The sequence below is a fragment of the Neopsephotus bourkii genome, unplaced genomic scaffold (assembly GCF_033783945.1).
Source record: "Neopsephotus bourkii isolate Nb327-2 ecotype Australia unplaced genomic scaffold, CSIRO-AGI_Nbou_v1 NB_1589, whole genome shotgun sequence".
NCBI classification, from domain to species: Eukaryota; Metazoa; Chordata; class Aves; order Psittaciformes; family Psittacidae; genus Neopsephotus; species Neopsephotus bourkii.
The window spans coordinates 4177127-4196272 of NW_026902065.1; the positions used below are offsets into that span (position 1 = coordinate 4177127).

At 37.7% G+C, this 19146-nt stretch overlaps 1 protein-coding gene across 4 annotated transcripts; it reads left to right on the forward strand.

The window, feature by feature from the left end:
* The first annotated feature begins 4484 nt into the window (after window positions 1–4484).
* WASHC3 (WASH complex subunit 3) lies at window positions 4485–18448 on the forward strand. 4 transcript variants are annotated; one of them, XM_061371898.1, is made up of 7 exons: window positions 4485–4626; window positions 6256–6354; window positions 8681–8746; window positions 10254–10382; window positions 10662–10772; window positions 14698–14762; window positions 18070–18448. In XM_061371898.1, the coding sequence occupies exons 1-7, from the start codon at window positions 4576–4578 to the stop codon at window positions 18152–18154; spliced, it is 606 nt and encodes a 201-aa protein (XP_061227882.1). In that variant the 5' UTR covers window positions 4485–4575; the 3' UTR covers window positions 18155–18448. The 4 variants fall into 4 exon arrangements, with proteins under 4 accessions (XP_061227882.1, XP_061227883.1, XP_061227884.1 ...); XM_061371899.1 differs by having other exon boundaries at window positions 10665–10772; XM_061371900.1 differs by lacking the exon at window positions 14698–14762.
* The last annotated feature ends 698 nt before the right edge of the window (window positions 18449–19146 follow it).

A 19146-nucleotide genomic window follows, 5' to 3' on the forward strand; every position in this document is an offset into this window, starting at 1 on the left:
TACTGTCTGTGAATATATTTGCTAAATAATCTTGGTACCATTAGTGAAGAAACTAGTGGTATAATCAGAATGATAATTTTAAGAAGTATTATTTTTCTTAAGATGACAAAGCGATTTACTTTTAAGTATGCCAAATGGTGTGTAAGCTTTTTTCTCTTTACAATCTTTTACTTCAAGCTTTCTACTAGAAAATCAAAGACATTCTGCTTTCTAGAGGCACTTTTCTTATCCCTTCTATACAAGACCCAGAAATGAAGTAAAAGAGGAAAGAGTAAAAGACATACAGCTTCTGTCTTCAGTATCCTTTTTACTTGCTTCTGCAAGTGAAATAATATAGAGATGTTCAGCTAATGTAACAGCTCCTTCCACCACCGTCACCATCGATATTAGCTAGCAGTACATAGATCTTAAAATATTCTCTTGTTTGTCCCTATTTATGCTGGACCATTTAAGAATTAGGACAGCAAAAAGTGAGATTACAGTCACCTTTTAAAAAGTAAGGCATATTTTATTTCTCATCATTTCATACCCTTGAGAAATTTCCCTTTCCAACTGCCACAAAATTTACCACAAAGAAGAATAAAGTGCCTCATAGGTTGCAGTCTTGGCTGGTGTGTACTTAATGGAGGATGCTTCAAGATACAGCACTTCGTTCATCTCTCATATCCATATTTTGACCATAGTACAGCTTTAACTGTAAGTTTAATTGGCTCACAGACACAGCTAAATGTGTGTCTGACAGGAAGGATTGGACTGGAGCACTGTTATTCTTCTGAATGTGTAGTGAAACTGAAACATACCTATTTTTTTCTGTCCACTCTCAGAGCAAAGCTGTACATAGTGCCTGGCTATGCAAAGTATCATATAGTATACTCAGCACCCATATGGACAAGGGCAGTATGTGTTATGTTATGTGCAGGTCCATCCTGACTAAGACTTTCTATTTAGAATTGCTTAAAACCAAGGGGGCAGAGGGCAGAAACTCATTTGTTCGGTAGTTAATTCAGAAGCCAGAATGTTTATTTTTAATACTCTGTTTTTAAAGACTAAAAACTATTTACCAAGAATGGAATGATCTTGCCAAGTTCCAGGTTCTCTGTATTACTTCTTTCCAGTATAAAATGTGTATTGAGGAAAAAAAACCCAAAACAAAACAAATGCAGAAAACATAAAATGATGTTTTTAGCATGTTCCCCATGTCCTTCCATGCAGAACAAAATCCTTTGATGTTGCCTTAGCATAGCACCTGGAAAACTGAAACTTGAAGAGCCATTTACAGAGAACTGCAAATCATTTATCATTTAATTTCAGTTTTATTTTTTAAAAGAACCCACATAACACCTGACATTTGTATTTCTCAGTCTGTTTAACTGTCAAGGATTGGTAATTCTCTGAACCTTCTGATTGCTAAATTTGTACATATTCTGACATACTTAGATTACTGAGATAGACTTTTTAATTCAGTTGAGGGAAAAATCATTGAAGCAGTATCAGTTTCATATAGAAAGCTTTACTAGAATACCCGTTGCAAGCATGGATTTAGAAGACTCCCATCAAAAAAATGTTAATCCACACTCTGACCTTTTCAGCTGTTCATTGGACCACCCTAGTAAAAACAACTGTTGCCCCTGTGGAGGATCAGGTAACACCATGTCTGGAAATTTTTTGGATCAGCTTTTTGTTTCTGTTTAACTTGCCTCTAAGTTGTATAGCTATTTGAGTTCTGTACTGATTTTAACAGAATACTGTGTCTTGGGACCTGTAACAGTATATAAGCGTGCAAAATGCATACAGACACTGTAAGCTACAGTAGCACTTGCCAGGTTTTTTTCGGCCTGTGCAGTTTTCTTTCACAGTTGACTAGAGGCTCTGATTTTGTGCAATATAAAAATATATGTAGTAGATCACTTGCAGTGCTTTGAAACCTGTGCTGTTGGTTTACTTTTTAGTGTACACTAATCACAAGACAAATATTTCTTACTAATGCTGAAGACAAAGCTTTGGTCAGTTTTCTGTAATACAATTAGCTTTTATGCTCCAAGTTAGCCTCAGCATCCTGAAAGGTTAACGTTTTCAAAATACTAGTGTTCAGCTGAACAGCCAGCAGTTACATACTGCAGTATTTATGTCCGTCCTTTTGACATTTATCATCCTGTACATGTATACAGGATACTGGTACAAAATACTTTTTCAAATGATAACACAGTAAATCTGGATATTATCACTCAATTATTTTTTTTATAAATCCTTTCACTGGGGTGTAAGTCATTAATAATTCCAGTTTACCCAGTTCAATTAAAACATTTTTAAGGGTTTTGGAAAGTTTTAGATCATTTTCCTCTACTCTGTTTTTTCACTTTTGATGCCCTGGATTTCCTGATTCCAGCTGGGAGAAAAAGTGCTGTGTTGCACCTTTCTATGCAGTATTTTTGTCCAAATTAAAAGCAGAATGTACCAGAAAGTTCACAGAAGCGCATACTCTTGTGAGATTTCTTGTCCAGCTTTACAGACCACTAGATTCAGATAAGATCTGACTAAGCATTTGCATCATTAAACTTCTGTGGTATTGCCTGGAAAACTAGTATTATGGACATTTTATGGTAAATAGGATGAATTCTTCCCAGATATAACTTAGGGGAGGAAGTTTAGAGGTAATTAAGGTGGTAATATAAATCACTTAGATAATTTAAACAAACAGCCCCTTTGCCCAACAAAAATTTGTACAATTACTAGAAGATAGGTTAAACCTACTGAACTAGAGGTAGACTAACCCCTGTCCGTCTTTTGGGAGATGTGAGAAACAGCCAACTACATGTTATTGTTCCAAAACAGTACGAAACGCAGGTTGTTCAGTAATTAGTATAGGCAAAAGACCTGGCTATAGTATTTCAGCAAGAGAGTAATAATGTTGTGCATATGACAGCAGGTTAGTAATAAATACATTGTGAAAGTAATAAATATAAAACCAAGGAGGAGCTGCTTCAGTACATAAATGAGAATTCTATGTAAATGAGTAAGATTCAAGTGCTCTGTGTACTGTTACCGATTCTATGTGTTTGTAGAATGCTTAGCTGTAATAATTTGGAAGTAAACAGAGTTTTGTTAGATTTTAAATTAGCATATCACATTTAGGTGCTTATTTTCAAGGTATTAAAGTAATTAGTGCATCTTTATTCATCTCATCACATGAGAAGCTTCCTACCGATAGCTTCAGACTATGCTAGATTCTTAACAGCTTTAGACATTTTTTTTTATTAAATGTAGCAGTATTTAGATTACAGAATCAGAGAATTGTTTGGATTGGAGCAGGCCTTAAAGACCATCTAGTTCCAACCCCTGCCATGGGCCAGGGACACCTTCCACTAGATCACGTTGCTCAAAGCCAAACAGATGTGTGTCCAAAAAGAAGTATTTCTGTCGCTGTTCTGAAACGTCACAGTAAAGTTGCATGAGGTAGCAGTTACCTGTATTTTTGCTGCCAAAGCCAGGTAACCCTGCTCACCAGACTCTGGTGTTCAATGTACAATTTGCCTGATCTGATTCAACTCATGAACCAAGCAGAAAACACCCTCCTCCAATACTAGTTCTCTGCCAAAGTGGCAATGTGAAATGCCTTAAGGAAGGTATCATTGTATGTTTTAACTGATACATGGTAAAATGAGTGCATGAAGCCATCAGTGGGGAGCAAGAAAGGGAGATGGGAAACCCTTTCTAATGAGATGCAACCTGTTAGAGGAGTTCAACCCACGTTTGTATTGGGACCCCATTCCTAAATGGTCTGCTCAGTCCTTTGACCCTGTTGTAAAGAGAAGATAATACAAGCAACCACTGAAGACAGAAAAAAAAAACAACAAACCCCAAGCCCAACAAATAAAAAATTACACCCAACAGGTTGGTTATTTTACAGAATTCTTCCAGGGGAAAATCTGGAAACCTGAGGCCTAATCCTTATTTCCTTGGAGCCTGGTACCTCTGAGGTTCCTTGTCTGAAAACAGAAGTACTTGCACACCAAGAAACAAGTGAAACCAGTGGTGGGTACTGCTGAACAAAACAGAAACGTTAGGTCACAGCCATACACCTCTTTCCCCATTTTGTGTAACGTACAGGAGTCCTTTCTAACCTGATTACGGGCATGCTGCTTTTTCATCAGAACCCATGGTCATTCGATGCTCATTATTTTTTTTCCCTGTATTGAAAGCATTGCCCTTCACCACTCAAATTATGCATGTGAGCACTGAAACAGCTTATTCACTAGCCTTTTACCTAATTTGGGTAAAAGCGGTGCATTTGTACTTCGGGAGCACCTGGCCACAGCTCCCTGCTCTGTGCGCTGCCCGCCCGGGTCACACGGTCAGCCATAGGCCGGCGGAGGTGAGTTGAGGCTCCGCCCTCCAGCTGCCCCCCTCCCACGGACTACACTTCCCGCGATGCCGTGCGGTGGGAGAGGAGGTGTGTATGCGGACCGCCTTGGAGTGGAGTGTTTGTTTCCGGGCCAAGCTCAAGAGGTCGCGTTCGGAGCACCAGAGAGTTCCGGGGTGCAGCGGGAGGCGGCCGGCGAGCCTGGGGCGGCGGGGATGGACGAGGACGGGCTGCCCATTGTGGGCTCCGGCATTGACCTCACCAAGGTACGGGCTGCGGTCGCCCGGGGATCCGGAGTTGTGCCTCTTCCTGCTCTGGCGGCACTGCGCTGGCCCTGGTGCTGGGCGAGCCGCGTCTGCTTTCCCCCGCCTCCGCTGCTTGGCCCGGCCCGGCTCGGCTCGGCCCGACAGCGGCCTTGAAGACGCCCCAGGCACCCTGGGGCAGCCGGGGCGCTCAGCGGCTACGGTCAAGGAGGGCTGCTTTGGGCGGTGTGCTGGGGCTGCCCAGCCGTGCAGCCCCACCGCTGTCCCTGCACCAGGGGCACAGCTCTCGCAGCGGGGTCTTGGCTTAAGCAGTCTCCCCAGGAACGCAGTATTAATGTTTTCCAACGGCGTTTTGCTGCTGGTTTGCGATAGCCAGTCTCGCAAAGGCAAAGCCGTTTCAGTCTCAGAACTGTGAGCCAAATCCCTGTGAGGCAAGTAAGCGCAAAGCTACCTGTCTGTGTCTTTTAATGATGCAAAACCATTTGTTTCTCAAATACAAAACATAAAGATAGTACAGTGATCCTTACATCTTTTGTGCTGCCTCATAAGTTCGTAAGCACTGCTTGACAGGTTTGGAACTACAGAAGTAAACTTTAGCAGACCCGACCATACAGGTGTACAGACTGAAAACTTGAGATAGCAGCCACAAAAGTCCCACAAAAGTCTCACAAAAGGTCAGGGATATCTTAAGACTGTCAAAGTATAGTGAACGGCTCCTATCGCAAATGGCAGACTAAAGAAGAGGTGAAGAGCAGAGACTTGCTCAGTGCAGCTGAAACTTAGATACAAATCATTTTTCTTTGTAAATCCTTCACTTTAACCAACTATGATTCCATAGGGTAATTTCCTGTGTGAAGTTTAAGACTTAAACTGTTGTCCAAGGTAATTAACCCTGAGGCACTATAATGCTATACATAAACATTTGTGTGAATGTTCATCATTACAGTCTTGTATAAAGGTTAAATAAAAAAGCCAACTATCTGTTACACTATGAGCACCAGGCTCTTTTTTTTTCTTGGTTTTTTTTTCAACAAACATAACATTCTATCTTTTAGTCCGAAAATATGTGTGCATCTGGTCTGACTTGGAGGAGTGACAGTAATGTGTAATTTTAGGATAGTCTGAGATTGTAAATAAGAAAAAGTATGAGGAGTCACTAGAGACTGAGATGGCAATTCCAGTACTCTATTTTTTATTATGGTGGTGGTGTAACCACCTTTGTTGAGTATTTGTACAGATGACCAAGTTTGCTCTTCCTTTTGAAGCGTCATAAGGAAAGATTCTGATTTCCTCTTTGTTTTTTAAAAGTTTTAACACTGATTTTCAGCAATGTTCACAATTCCATTTAAAATTGTTTTCTTAAATGAGACAGGCCTTATATGGATCTTGTTGGCTTTTCTGTAAATCCTGCAACTTTTCAACTGTCAGTAGATTTTTAGTGAAAAAGGATTTTGTATGCATGTATACATACAGATACTAAAAAATTGTTTATGTTATCATTCATGAGAAGTACATGAGGCAGATTTCTAGAATAATTTATTTTAAAAAGTGCATTTTTAAACAGATCTTTGAATCCGTATGTGAGAACTGACATCTGTGTATGATCTAATTTTCTTCTGTTATTTAATGCAGGTGCCTGCTATTCAGCAGAAAAGAACTGTAGCATTTCTAAACCAGTTTGTGGTTCACACAGTGCAGTTTCTCAACCGTTTTTCTACTGTTTGTGAAGAGGTATGTTTATCATTTTCCCACCTGTCACTTTATACAATGAAAAATAAAAAATATTTTTGATGCAGCAATACTGGTAGGTTAAATCAAAAAAATGTAGTCTGCTTTCTGTTCAAGTTTTTTCTCAAGTAAGTGCTTAAAACAGATTTTTTTTTTTTCCCCAAGATATCCACCTTAGCTGCTGATTATACCACACTTAATCCTGTTGTTTCCTTAGACTTTTATGTTTGGCACGGTCTTTGAACATTTTGATACGTGGAGTTTGTTCTGAGCAGCTCCATCTGTGGATATCATCTTGTTTCAGAAGAAGGTTGCCATCTTCCTAGGGTGCTGAATCCATTTTGATAGTCAGTATCCCTCTCATCTTTGTCCTAGGGTATTGCATCAAAACTTGCTTTCAGATTTTACCACCTTTAATTTTAAAAGGTGATACACTAAGCTCTGACTGTAAAAAAAAAAAAAAAAATTTGGCAAGCGATTTGTATGGAACATGAAGCACTTAGTTTTAGTATCTTGTAAAAAAGAGAAAAACAAAGATACTTAGTGTTAATAAGGTTTTGTGGTGATTTTAGAGTCAATAGAAATGTAGCAGACTGACAGGACTGGAATTGTCCACTGAAGGGGACAAAAGTGATTCTTCCCTTGTAGAAAGGGTGTGTTCTAATGTGGCTTTAAGATTAACTTTTTTTTATCATTACTAGTTATTTTGTAACTGTTCACTACTTTATTCCACAAAGACTGCTATACAGCCTCGCCAGCAGGGTTGGGACAGCTGTCAAATGCAATTAGACTAAACCCTGTAATCTGAGAATTTCTCTTATTTGTTAGTGAGGTTTAGAGCCAGACCCGTGACAAGTATGAAATTTGGTACCACATCAAAAGATGGGGCTTCAGAGGAGCAAGAGTAATTTTTTTTCTAAATTCTTAAACTTATTTTAACATGATACGTGGGGCAGTGTGACTGCCTGATGATGCTGTTGTCAGTTGTCCAAAACTCAGTCATCACTTGATCTCAATATTACCTCTTACATAGACACTGTGGAAATCAGAACATACATATTTAAAGCCATCTTGAGCACACAGCAATGCTGTGAAGTCTACTTAATAGAATGGTTATTAATTAACCTAAACATGTACTTACCCAGGAGAACTAAAGTGTTAGTTGCCTTATAAGCTTCTTGAATTTTTTTTTTATTTTATGAGTTTTTATGAATGTATTTTTATGAATGTATTTTATTATGGAGTACAGAAGTGTTTTCAATGTGAAAGGGCCCAGTGTAAATCAACAGAAGCCAAGAAATTCAAAATTAGGGCTGACACCATCCTTAACTCTAAATTTCTTGGCTCTTGTCTAGTCAAACTCACCTGTAAAGTTATAAAACTGTCTTTTGTACATCTTTCCTCCCTTTTCCCCAGCTACATGAAGAGCACATAGTTCTTTTCAACAGGAACTAACTCCTCTTCATGAACAAAGAACCATCTGTAAACAAGTCAGTGCGCTATCCAAAAAGACTAACTTCTGTCAGTTTCTTTTTACTTTTTCTAGCATGTTGGCAGAAACTGCCATTTTCTTAGGGTGTTAAAGTTCTGCTTCAGAGCCAGGCAGAGTCTTGCCAACTTGCCAGAAAGCTGTCAGAGTGATATATATCTGCCAGCCAGCACACTAGCCAGCTTCACTTGGACAGGTCTGTTGGAGTATGGTAGTGATTAATTAAAAGAGTGACAGTTCTTACAGAATAGTTCAAAAAAACCTAGGTTGTATTTAAAAAGGGAAAAAAAAAAAAAGAAGTCAAAATCTGACTGAGGAGCACCTGGAGCATATAAAGCTTCTGGTTAGTACTGGTTCACTGCGTGTTTTGACTGTATAGGACATTGAATCACCTGCTCTATTCTTTATCAGATGTTTCTACTTTGCATTTGCTTAGTAATGTACACACACTTCATATCTTTTCATCTTCCACATTTGGAAAAAGCTTGGAAGAAAGCTGTTTCGGTAACTGCAAGAGTACAGTGTGTCTACTTTTATTCTCCAGTTGCCCGAAGTAATACCCTATTTGCTTTGGCTTTCTTTTGTACATCATCTGTCTTCACATGTGTCAGTCATTATCTGGCAAAACTAACTGCCTAGTAAAATAATTTAAAATTTGAACCACTATAGCTACTGTACTAAAAAGGGATGTCATTGCTGCACTCATTTCGTAACGTTATTTAATTTACATTCTACTCTGCCTTCAGCAGGTGAGAGACTCAAGTGATTTTTGTTTAGGTGAACTGGTTTATATGTACAAGTGCCTAAGGAAGTCTTTCATGTACTATTTTTCTGTTCTAGAAATTGTCAGCACTCTCTCTCCGTATCCAACAAATTGAAACAACACTCAATATTTTGGATGCAAAGGTTTGTATGTATGCAGACTTTGTTTTCTAACAGTGACAGCTTCCTAGGCTACATGAACTAGCTTCCTTTTCATAGTCTGAATTGAGCAAATACGTTTTTGTAATGATTTGAAGGTGCTAATATGAAATGCTCACATAGCAAACTCTCTCTTTGCGTGCCTTGCTGCTTACATTGTGTTACATCTGAATATAGAATCATAGAACCATAGAATAGTTAGGGTTGGAAAGGACGTTAAGATCATCTAGTTCCAACCCCCATGCGACAGGCAGGGACACCTCACACTAAACCATGTCACCCAAGGCATGTAGTTGATACTGAAGAAAGGAACCAGCAGCACATACTGGAAATGTCATTTTTATGTTCGATAATGTACATATGAATATATGAGTATAATCAAAATAATGAACAGGAAAAGAAATCTCCAATCTTGAAAGGGCAGCTGAACTATACAGCAGTTTAGTTGTCTTAATTTTATTGCACTGCTTGATCTTAAGAAAATGGAGACAAGTTTCCTGATATTAAAATATTGAACAGGTTGCAGGGTTGCATTATGAAATAGCATTTGCCATGCAAACTCTAATAAGAAATTTTTGCCCCCTTTGTAAAACTGAAGTATCTTTGTAAGTGTTAATTGGACTCTAAGGATTTCAGCTGGTATAAGTAACTATGGAGACGCCTTGTAAACATTTTGATACTGAAATGTGACCTGAATTGGATACAAGCTAGCACAAATATGTCTGATGCATCTTCTTTAGCTAAAACGAGAAAAGGATATAATCTGTAGTCATATACTATCATTTAATTTGCTAAAAGAAAAAAAGAAAGATTAAAAAAGAATACCCCCTGTAAAGTTTTAACCAGTCTTTCTTTCAATAATGGTTCATTTTGATTAGCTGTTCTGGGAGCAGGGGTAGGACAACTTGAAACTGTTCGTTAAGATCTTTGTGAATGAAATACTGTAATAGTACAAACAGTGCTTACTAACTAATTTATTTCAGAGTATTTAGGAATTATCACTATTAATAATTATAGCAGAACTTTTCATAATCATATTAATTAGAAGTTCCTTCAAATAGATATGTGGCATGTTTAATATCCACTCTCAGTATTTCTTTAAAAGAGAGTGAAAGATGTGGAAAATTGCAAAATCTGTAACCAGTCACCCATCTGTTGGGTAATAGAGCTGTTCTTGTCATGATGTCTTTCACTGTAGATGAAGTAGCAGAGAAGATGGCACAGCTCTGGTGTGGTTGGTAAGTGGAGGAGCAAAATGCTGGGAAGATGTTGAAGCCTTTCCTGCACTGCATCTCTATGTTAGCAGTGAGAGTTCCAATGGCATCTTCTGGGTTTTTTGTTGTAGAAGCCACCTGAAAAATCTTTTTTTGTTGGTTTTTGCCAGTTGAAATACCAAAACCAGTTACCATTTTACTAGCATACTGCAGATTTTATTGTGCATGCAGACTTATAATATGCTCATTGCTTACTTGATGATGTTTTGTACATTCAGTTATCCTCTATTCCTGGCCTAGAAGATGTGAAATTTGAAGTGTCCAGTGCAAATATGAACAGTGTTACAAATGGTCCTGTGGCACAAGCTACTACAGATCAACAGACAGCTGTATCACCTCAATCTGGAGTAAGTAATAAATCATAACTAACACGGCACGAATATACCTCCCTGTGTCAAGTTTCTAGTGTCATTTGAAGCAGGTGGAAGAAACAGGTCTATTGGAAGAGATCAATCAGCTGTAAAGATCTAGAACTATGTTTTTCAGTAATGACTGTAGATGAGAATAGTCTTGATGAAGAAGAGTTACACTTTATCCTTAAATTACAAGTATTATGGATTGAGATCTCTGCATGCTTCAGGTCTGCATACCTAACTATATTAAGGTGTTATCTTCTTTGTATACAGCAGAACAATATACATGAAGAAGGGTTACAGAAAATGGAGGCAGCAACAGAAAATGTCAGAACTGTGGCCAAGGATCCAAGATATGCCAGATATCTCAAAATGGTACAAGTGGTAAGTCTGTTCTTTTATCATTCTTTGAGTACTCCTGTTATTTTTAGGTAGAACGTCACATACAGCTGTAAGTGAACATTAAATGTTTGGAAATGTCTGTAAATATATTATGACAGTAATCTTTAAGCTAGAATAACTTCACAATATTTCTAGCACATCTTTAATAAGTGAGTTGATATGATACATTCCTTCAGACAGCTTCACGCAAGATCTTCCTGCCAGTGTAATTGTGAACAGTGTGAAGATGTGTAAATGCAGAATGATATTAGCTGGAGTCACAGGAGTTGCCACTGAAAGTGTAGTTATTCTGACAGAATTAGTGTTATTCCCTATATACAGACATGATTACAGTTCGGTTTTGCTGTAGGGTGCAAAATGCAGGTTTGCTAGTATAGTCCAGAGCAAGAGTATTTGATGTTTCTGTAGGGTTCAAACTAGAGAAAAGAATTGCTTCACTACTTCATTCCACTTCACTTTCCTGTTATTCACGATGCAAGTTTTGTTTTTCTCTTTTATCTGTGAGCTATTCTATAGGTAAATAGGAAATAAATGTTTTTAATACCAATATTTACATGCATGAAAACTAATGAAGGTGAGAAAAGGTGAATGGGAGACTCTTGGTGATGTTTTTTAAAATCTTTTTTCACATTTGCAAAATTAAAAATTTGTTTGGAAACAAAAAAATCTGTCTTAATTTTCAAGATGTCAGTGGAAAATTTCCTCTAAAATATATATTGTGATTCTAGAAAATACGACTGCTTAATTGTAAGATGTTGCTTGTGTTAAAACTAGCTTCACAGTTGCACTCCCTCTTCAGAGTAATTATTACAGTTGGTGTGTTTGATACTTTGGCTGATGTTCCAGACTTTATTCTTCATTTGAATCACAAATTGGCACTTTATGGGTAGCCTATTACAAAACATTTGGAAAACCTACCAGTGGGGTAGTAGCCGAGAGTAGAATCCTATGTTAGTGTATTGATTTAATGCCAGACTTCAAAGTGGATATGAAAATGCTTGATGGTCTAATTACTCTGGCTTTTCTTTATTGGTGACTGCTAGAGTCAGATCTCACTTTCTACATTTATTCTTTGTACTGACAGTTCCTGGTGACTCCTCTGCCAGTTGTAAACAGTGTGGTAGGAAAGTCAAACTAACATACTACAAACTAACGGGGGCTTTTGTATTTGCCAGATTCGTCTTTTTGTCAAGTATTTCAGTTAGTGTCATTTATTTGCCCAAAGTAAGTTACTAGCTGAAGCGTTGTTTAAACTGATCATTTATTTATTTCTTACAGTATTTATAGTATTTAAGAATTAGCACCATGGAGAGATAGTTCTTTTACATCAAATATAGCTGTTCTGTGAAATAACAACATACACATTTTGATGGAGTACAGATGAGCGTATTTAATTCATGTATTTTTTTTAAATACACAACAATAATATTCAAGCAAACCTTACAAAAACAGTATCAGATTTGCTACGACAAATGTTCAGAACACTTCTACTGGGAGTGTGATAGGAGCAATCTGCAATTTCAGATGAACTTATGTTTGGAGTACAAATACTTTTTTTACTTGATTCTAAACATCAGACATGACTGCACAGATGCCAAGACTGGCCTGATATAGATTGATCCTTTCTTTAAAGGACTGAAATAAAAAACACATGGAGAATGCATGATCTTCAGGAATTGCCAGCAGTGATGATATGTGACCACCTCCTGCACTATGGAGAACCAAAGCCTATTTTGCAACAAGATTCCTGCCTGCACTGGGGCTTCTCCAGGACCTGCATCTCCTAAGCTGCAGGACCAGGCTGGGAGTAGGGCTGGGGTATATTGTTTTGAATGTGTAGTGATTCGGATTATTTCAGATCTTAGCTGGGCAGAGACAAATGCGATGGAAATTCAGCACTGGCTTCTATGTTAGAAAAATACACCTGTGCCTTTTCAGTGGGGATGTATGCTGAGGGTAGTTATGGTTTAGGTTTAAAATAGTTGTCTGTTTCATTTTAGTAAGATTTAGGGTCACAGCAGTATTAGGCTGTGATTTTCTGGATTAAGACTTCTGGAAGTATGAAAGATAATTACAATGTCCTAATTGTATTATAAACAGATTCAGGTACAATCTTACTTGTTTTCATTCAGGAAAAAAGTGCATTGTTAAAGGATATTCTGATTAAACTCCAAATGTGTTTTGTAAATCTGTGACTATATGAGAGTACCAAGATGGATTTTTTCTTACATATATTGGTGCACACAGTTTTGGAATAAAACCCTTCTCCAAGTATGAATGTGAAAACATAACAGTTTTCAGTCCATTCCTACAAGTTCATATACCAAGCTCCCTTTCATTGAAAACGAATACCAATTCTGCTTTCTCTGATTTGACTCAGTCTTGTTTTCAGTTGGTTTGAATTGATGCATAAATACTTCATCAGTGACTTCTGAGCTGTGGAAAGGACCAGTAAGAGCAGTCAAGTAAGGGGAAAACCATTAGGTAGTACAAGATGTTGTTTAGACATGCAATCACTGGTGTCCAAATCTATACTAAAATAAGTGAATATTTTAAACTGCCATGAAATACTGCAGTGCTTTCCCCTTTGTAATGTAAATTAGTTGTGAATTACTGAGAAATTCTTTCTTACAGTCTAATACCTTGCAACTGTTTGAGTCACATTTTGATGATATGCCTAAAAATTGCTGAAACCATGTACCTGTGTATTATTCCAGAATCTTCATGCACAAGTCTTGATTGTGAAACTGCATGAGAAAAACACAGTAAGACAGCTAGCTTAGCTCTCACTTTGCCAGGTTAAGCTACTGCAGCTGTCTCTAGTACCACATGCTTCTTTGGATCATTAGTCATGGCTGCCCTTTATTTTATCACTATTTTACTTACTTTGGACATAGGATATTTGTCCTGTGCCAAAAGAATCTTACACTCCTTTTCTTTTAGACTGTGAGGCCTCTCCTGTCTTTCCTAGACTACCAGTAGCTTTGTCCCCTGAAATCAGAAATTGTGTCCCCTTTGTTATTTTTCCTTTCCTCCTATCTTGGCATGCAGTTATCCAGGTGATACTTCTGATGGTTTGCAACAGGGATATGGCAAAGCAAGAAGTTGTCCTTGAGCAACTGCAGTGGAAACATAGGAGCAGTTTGTTGGAATGTGTCTAGCAAGACGACGTGGGTCAAAGTGTTCTTGCATCTGCGGTCCAAGACGAGGGGATTTTTAGGTGTTGCTGAATAAAATAAAGTGCAGAAGCTGTGGAAGGACTTGCAGTGAAAGGAGGAAATTTTTTTAACACTTACATAGTTGGCTTAAATCTGTCCACAAGTCATAGAAGATTCAAGCCTGACTGTACAAAAGTTGTATTCAGAGGAATCAGTTTTAAATTGTGCTTCTGTTCCTATGTATTGTTTGCCTTTTTCCACATGTTTTTTAAAGACTTTTGCAGTTTTTAGCAGTGTCTTCAGATACTTGTCCAGAGCAGTAACCACTGTCCTGGTTTTCCTCCCTTTTTGGCTTACATTCAGCATATCCAAGTCTTCTTCATCTTTCTAGCACAATTGTTCTCTGCTGTCTTTGTGCTACTTTATGCTTTCCTCACATTCTCATCCATACACATAACAGTTTTGTCTGCATGAATTGCAGATATATCTGTCCATTCTTGATAATCTCCCTGCAACTTCCTCTAGATGTTTTGACATAAATATAAAATGGATTAAGAGAGCTTTTGATCTTGGTCATTTCTTGCTTCTAGGCTCATACTGATGGCAACTGAGATTATCATTCCGTGCGTTTTTTTTCAGCAAGTGACATCCATAAATTTGTATGAATGTGTAGTCTGGAAGAACGTTTGGAATTTAGTTCAGTTGTTGTGTCCAGTAATTTCATATTATTCTTCTTCCTCCCTACACAGGGTGTTCCTGTAATGGCAATACGAAACAAAATGATTTCTGAAGGCCTAAATCCAGATCTTCTAGAGTAAGTAATTTATAACTTCCAGTAGGGCTCAGTGCAACCATGTGCTTGAAAAGCTTGGGAAAAAGTCTGCTTAGAAAAGCTTGTTTATAGTATTTCAAATATAAATTATCAGCATTAAAACAGGTTTCTAATTCTTCTGTGAAAGGCATGTTTAGCAATTTATAGGTCTGAAGAGGGCCATCAGTACCAAAGGAGGAGAGATGCAACCTCAGATATGAGCTGTCTTTCCAGTGTTGTCTAGTCTGAGGCAAGGCCCAGGAAATACAAAGATCAGAATATAAATGGGTGGCTACTGTACCCTCACAAACAGAAAGCTGCAGAACTTTACCATTCAGACTTTGAGGAAATGATAGAACTTTTTGCAAGCCAAAGGTTCAAGAAAAGGGTATGCCAGTGACAAGGTAACATTTAACAATGTGCAGTTAGAGATGAGGAACCAAATAATACATCAGTAACATTTTCACTGTGCTGAGTATGAGGTTTTCTCCCAGTTACTTTGAACACTTCAGTAAGAAAATGTTATCATTGTAGAGTAAGAACAAACTCTCTTTTCTATTGCTAGATGCATGAGGGACAACGCAGTTGTTTCCTGAATCGCTCAGTAGATGGACTATACAACTTGACTTGATCATTGACAGTATAAATTGAAGTCAGCAGTTCAAAGTTGTGACTGCTGATTGAGCTAATCTGATGTGAAAACTATTAAGAATAAATACTCATTCTCAAAGCTACTTATCTGGTTATGAGCATGAATTTTAGGCTTATTTTACATTTGACATACAATTTAGTTTTACTGTACTGTTTCACAGTTTGTTAAACTGATGAAAAAGCTAACTTTCATTCTTACATTAATAGCCACTAAACTGTTTGGAACACTTACATCCTGTTCAGGAACCATCAGTGTATTAGAAAGTCCACTTCTCATTCCCAGTGACATCTTTTAACATTTTGGAAAGGCTTATTCTGAAACCAGCAACTTGTTTCATAAAATAAATAAATATATAGGGAAACTGAATTATCATCATATGTCGAGCCACTTAAAACTCCCAGCTACTTCCTTGTGTCTAAATAAGCCTAAAGTAATTATTCTTCATTTGATATTTTTACTAATCAGATTTGAAAAAAGAAGGAGAACACAAATAAGAATCAGGATTGTCAAACATGGTTTTACTATATGTGTGTTAAATGTGCTGTGTTTTCTACTGTGCATTTCTGGTCCATACCTTTCTGTAGCCACTGCTATTTCTTCATAATGGGATGGATTTTTATAATAGATAAAAATAAGTTAAAATTTCAAAAGCTTCTTAAAAAAAAGAACCTACTTTTGGATTGACCATTTTGGGTTAGGATAGAAATGTTATTCCTGTGGGTTGGGACTTATGGAATATGTGTGGTATTTGGTCTCAAAGTCAATCTTCAAAGATTCTGTGCAACAGTAATGCTTAGGCAGATTTTCTATAAAATGTTACTGATTTAAAAACTGCATAGGAAGTCTGCCTGATTAAAGAAAGTTAATTATTTGGCAAGGTGCATAATGCATACTATTTTTAGGAGTGAGGAGTGGGTGACCATTCTTCTAATTTTCTTGCTTTCTTGTCTCAATATCAGACTGTTCTTTTCTTTATATTGCCAATTCACACCACATTTTTGGGGTCTTTGAATTCCTTAATACTGCTTACTGAGTCCCACTGAAAATCAGGACAATTTACCTATTGCTGTATGCTCAGTTGCTTACTGCAGACTCTCCCAGCTACTTGCCAGTGACTGAGTGTGGATTTTTTGTGGCTGCAGAGGTGCAAATTCTAATAACATGGAGTCACTTATACTCTCTTCCTTTGGCTGTTCTACTTACGTTATCACTCCTTTCTCAACATTTTACAGAGTTTTATAACTGCCTATTTTATCAAGCTTCCAATTTACCTATTTTTAACTTGTGTTTCTTATCCTTCCTCTCTTGCCTGTCTAGAGTTCCAGGAGAGTTTGTCCTGTTCTCACAAACTAAAGGAATTCATTGCTATCTTCCTCTTCTTACTAGAGGAGGGTTTTTGCACTGGTCTCTCCAGATCGCGTCTTTGCACAGCTCCTCTGTTTTGTCTCATTACTGCGGCAACAAGGAATAATACTGTGAAGGGATATTTGCATGAGAAAGCAAATGCTTTCTTAATTTTTTTAGAGGTGTGCTGGGGTGAGGGAGAAGGCTCTCTTATAGTTCTTTAATACACTTTCAACTTCCTATTTTGCACCCAAAATGTTTAGAAGTACTTCAGAGGTACCTGAGGGATATCCAAGAGAAATTATAACAAACAGAACTAAAGCTGGAAAACCATGGCATGACACACAGGGGTAGACCTGAGATAAATAACAATAGGACAAATAAACAATTGTCAGCTTAGTTTAGAATGTAGTATTTTATCAAAAAGAGAGTAGTTAATTGTCATCCTGGAACCTAGTTTCTGTGAAGATCGTTCTTCCCCTTCCCCAAGTATAATTGTGTTTTTGTTTTCTACCCTGGTTTCAGAATTTACCAGGCTTAGTCTTGCTTCTGTTGTCAAACTCCTTACATACTTTTAGGAGGGAGACTCTGGGGAGAGCCATCATCTTTAGTCAGTAGTGTTAGTTAGTCTTTAGATGTTTTACTTATCTCCCCTTCTTTCCCAGTAGATTCCCTGAGCTGATGTTTTGAGATGATGTTAGATCTATCTTAAAATATTCTCTTAAAAGCTAAATACAAGAGGTCTGATCATTTGTAGTCAGTAAAAATCCCATGGCTGCTCTTGCATGTCAAATTTAACTCAATGTTCTAGCCAAATTCCACTCTGAGTAATTCCTTTTTTCTTCTCTAAATTATCCCTGCAGTTTTAGTTGGATACAATGTTGTTCATTTCCTGTCTTTTTTTTCATGTACTATTTACACTGCTTAATGGTGTACAGCATGTTCCCTTCAGCCCTAGAACCCCTGAAGGCAGAAAAAAAAAAAGGAATTAATCACTGTTGCCTGCTTTCTGCTCTTTCTACTAGTGTTTGCCACTTCGTAGTGATCTGTCATTCTTTCCAGTAGCTTCAAAGGTGTGCGTTCAAACTGATGTTTACAGAGTTTTGATGTCCGGTGATTTATGGTTCCTTGTTTAAGTTGTAAGTGAAGCAATATCAGTATGGTGTGAGTTTGTAAACTGTAGACAGTTAATGTGCTAAATGTTTATTAGTGTGTGCAGTTGTGGTGGAAGGACATTAGCACTGCATGATAAGCTGCTCGTGTTCTCAGCCTTCTTCTAAGATTTACAACACAGAACATTTTTGTTGCCTGCAGGACCCCAGATGCCCCTGTCCCTGCCTGGGGAGATGATGGGAAAGCAGAAGAGAGTTCTGATAGTGAATCTTCATTTAGTGACTGAAGAGACTCATTTTGGCCTTTGGAAACCTCTGTTAAATGCTGATGTGTTTGGAACTTTAGCAGACAATGGTTTTGGTGAGTCACATGGGTGACATGATTTATCAGGCAGCATTTTTAAGAACTAAGATCCTTCATGTTCTCTCCCAAAAAGTTTGAACAAGCAGCGTGTTTCATCCTGGACCTTTCCACCGTGAAAGTTAATTGTGAGATCCTTGCATCTTTTATGCTGCCTCATTTCAGATGCCTTTCTGATTCTTCTGACATCACTTTGTAAATAAAAAGTCCATGCCTCAAACCCCCAGGTCTCTAAGACTGCATTCTCATCATTATTGGATTTTCTTTGTAACGTATTTAAATTGCCTTCTTTCTGTGTCGTGAGTTACAGGTAAAGTACTTTTCAAAATGAAATTGTTTCATTGATGAATTGGTGGGGTTTTTTTCTAATATACAATATGCTAGGTGACACATCAAGAATTACATAGAAGTCAACTGTCTCGTAGTGATGGCAAATCAGTGTTACGTTGTATTCTGAGAACCTAAAATCCAAGGGAAAAATACATTGAAAACCAATTTGAATCTATTTTCAAACTGTATGCTGCCTTTAGAAGTCACGTTAGAGTCTGTACAACATTGCTAAAGAAATTCCTGCTCTCTAGAAGAGTATATTTATCTAACTCAGGTTTCAGTGGTATAGAAAGCTACAAACACTGCAAGACTGGTTTGAAAAGGACCCTTAAAAAAGCAAGTGCCTGGGAGGTTACTAATGGCATACCAGATTCTTGCTACTTGTTCACTGTCATGTGGGTCAGTGGAAGCCACTTTCTGTCTGCTGTTGGGCTTATTCAAAAGCAACTGTGGCTGAACAGTTTTCATATGATAAGAAATTACCTCCAAGTTGGTGCCTTTGCTGATAATTCATTAAAAAAGCCAAAATTAAGTTTGTATGTACCTTGGTACTCCTTAAGGTATGCATTGGGAAGCAATAGAAAGAGA

Bases quoted from the DNA above. Each gene is read 5' to 3' on its own strand.
- WASHC3 (XM_061371898.1), top strand. From the start codon at position 4,576: ATGGACGAGGACGGGCTGCCCATTGTGGGCTCCGGCATTGACCTCACC. The intron at 6,355-8,680 runs GTATGTTTATCA...TTTCTGTTCTAG, and splicing joins TTTCTACTGTTTGTGAAGAG to AAATTGTCAGCACTCTCTCT. The intron at 8,747-10,253 runs GTTTGTATGTAT...TTGTACATTCAG, and splicing joins TCAATATTTTGGATGCAAAG to TTATCCTCTATTCCTGGCCT.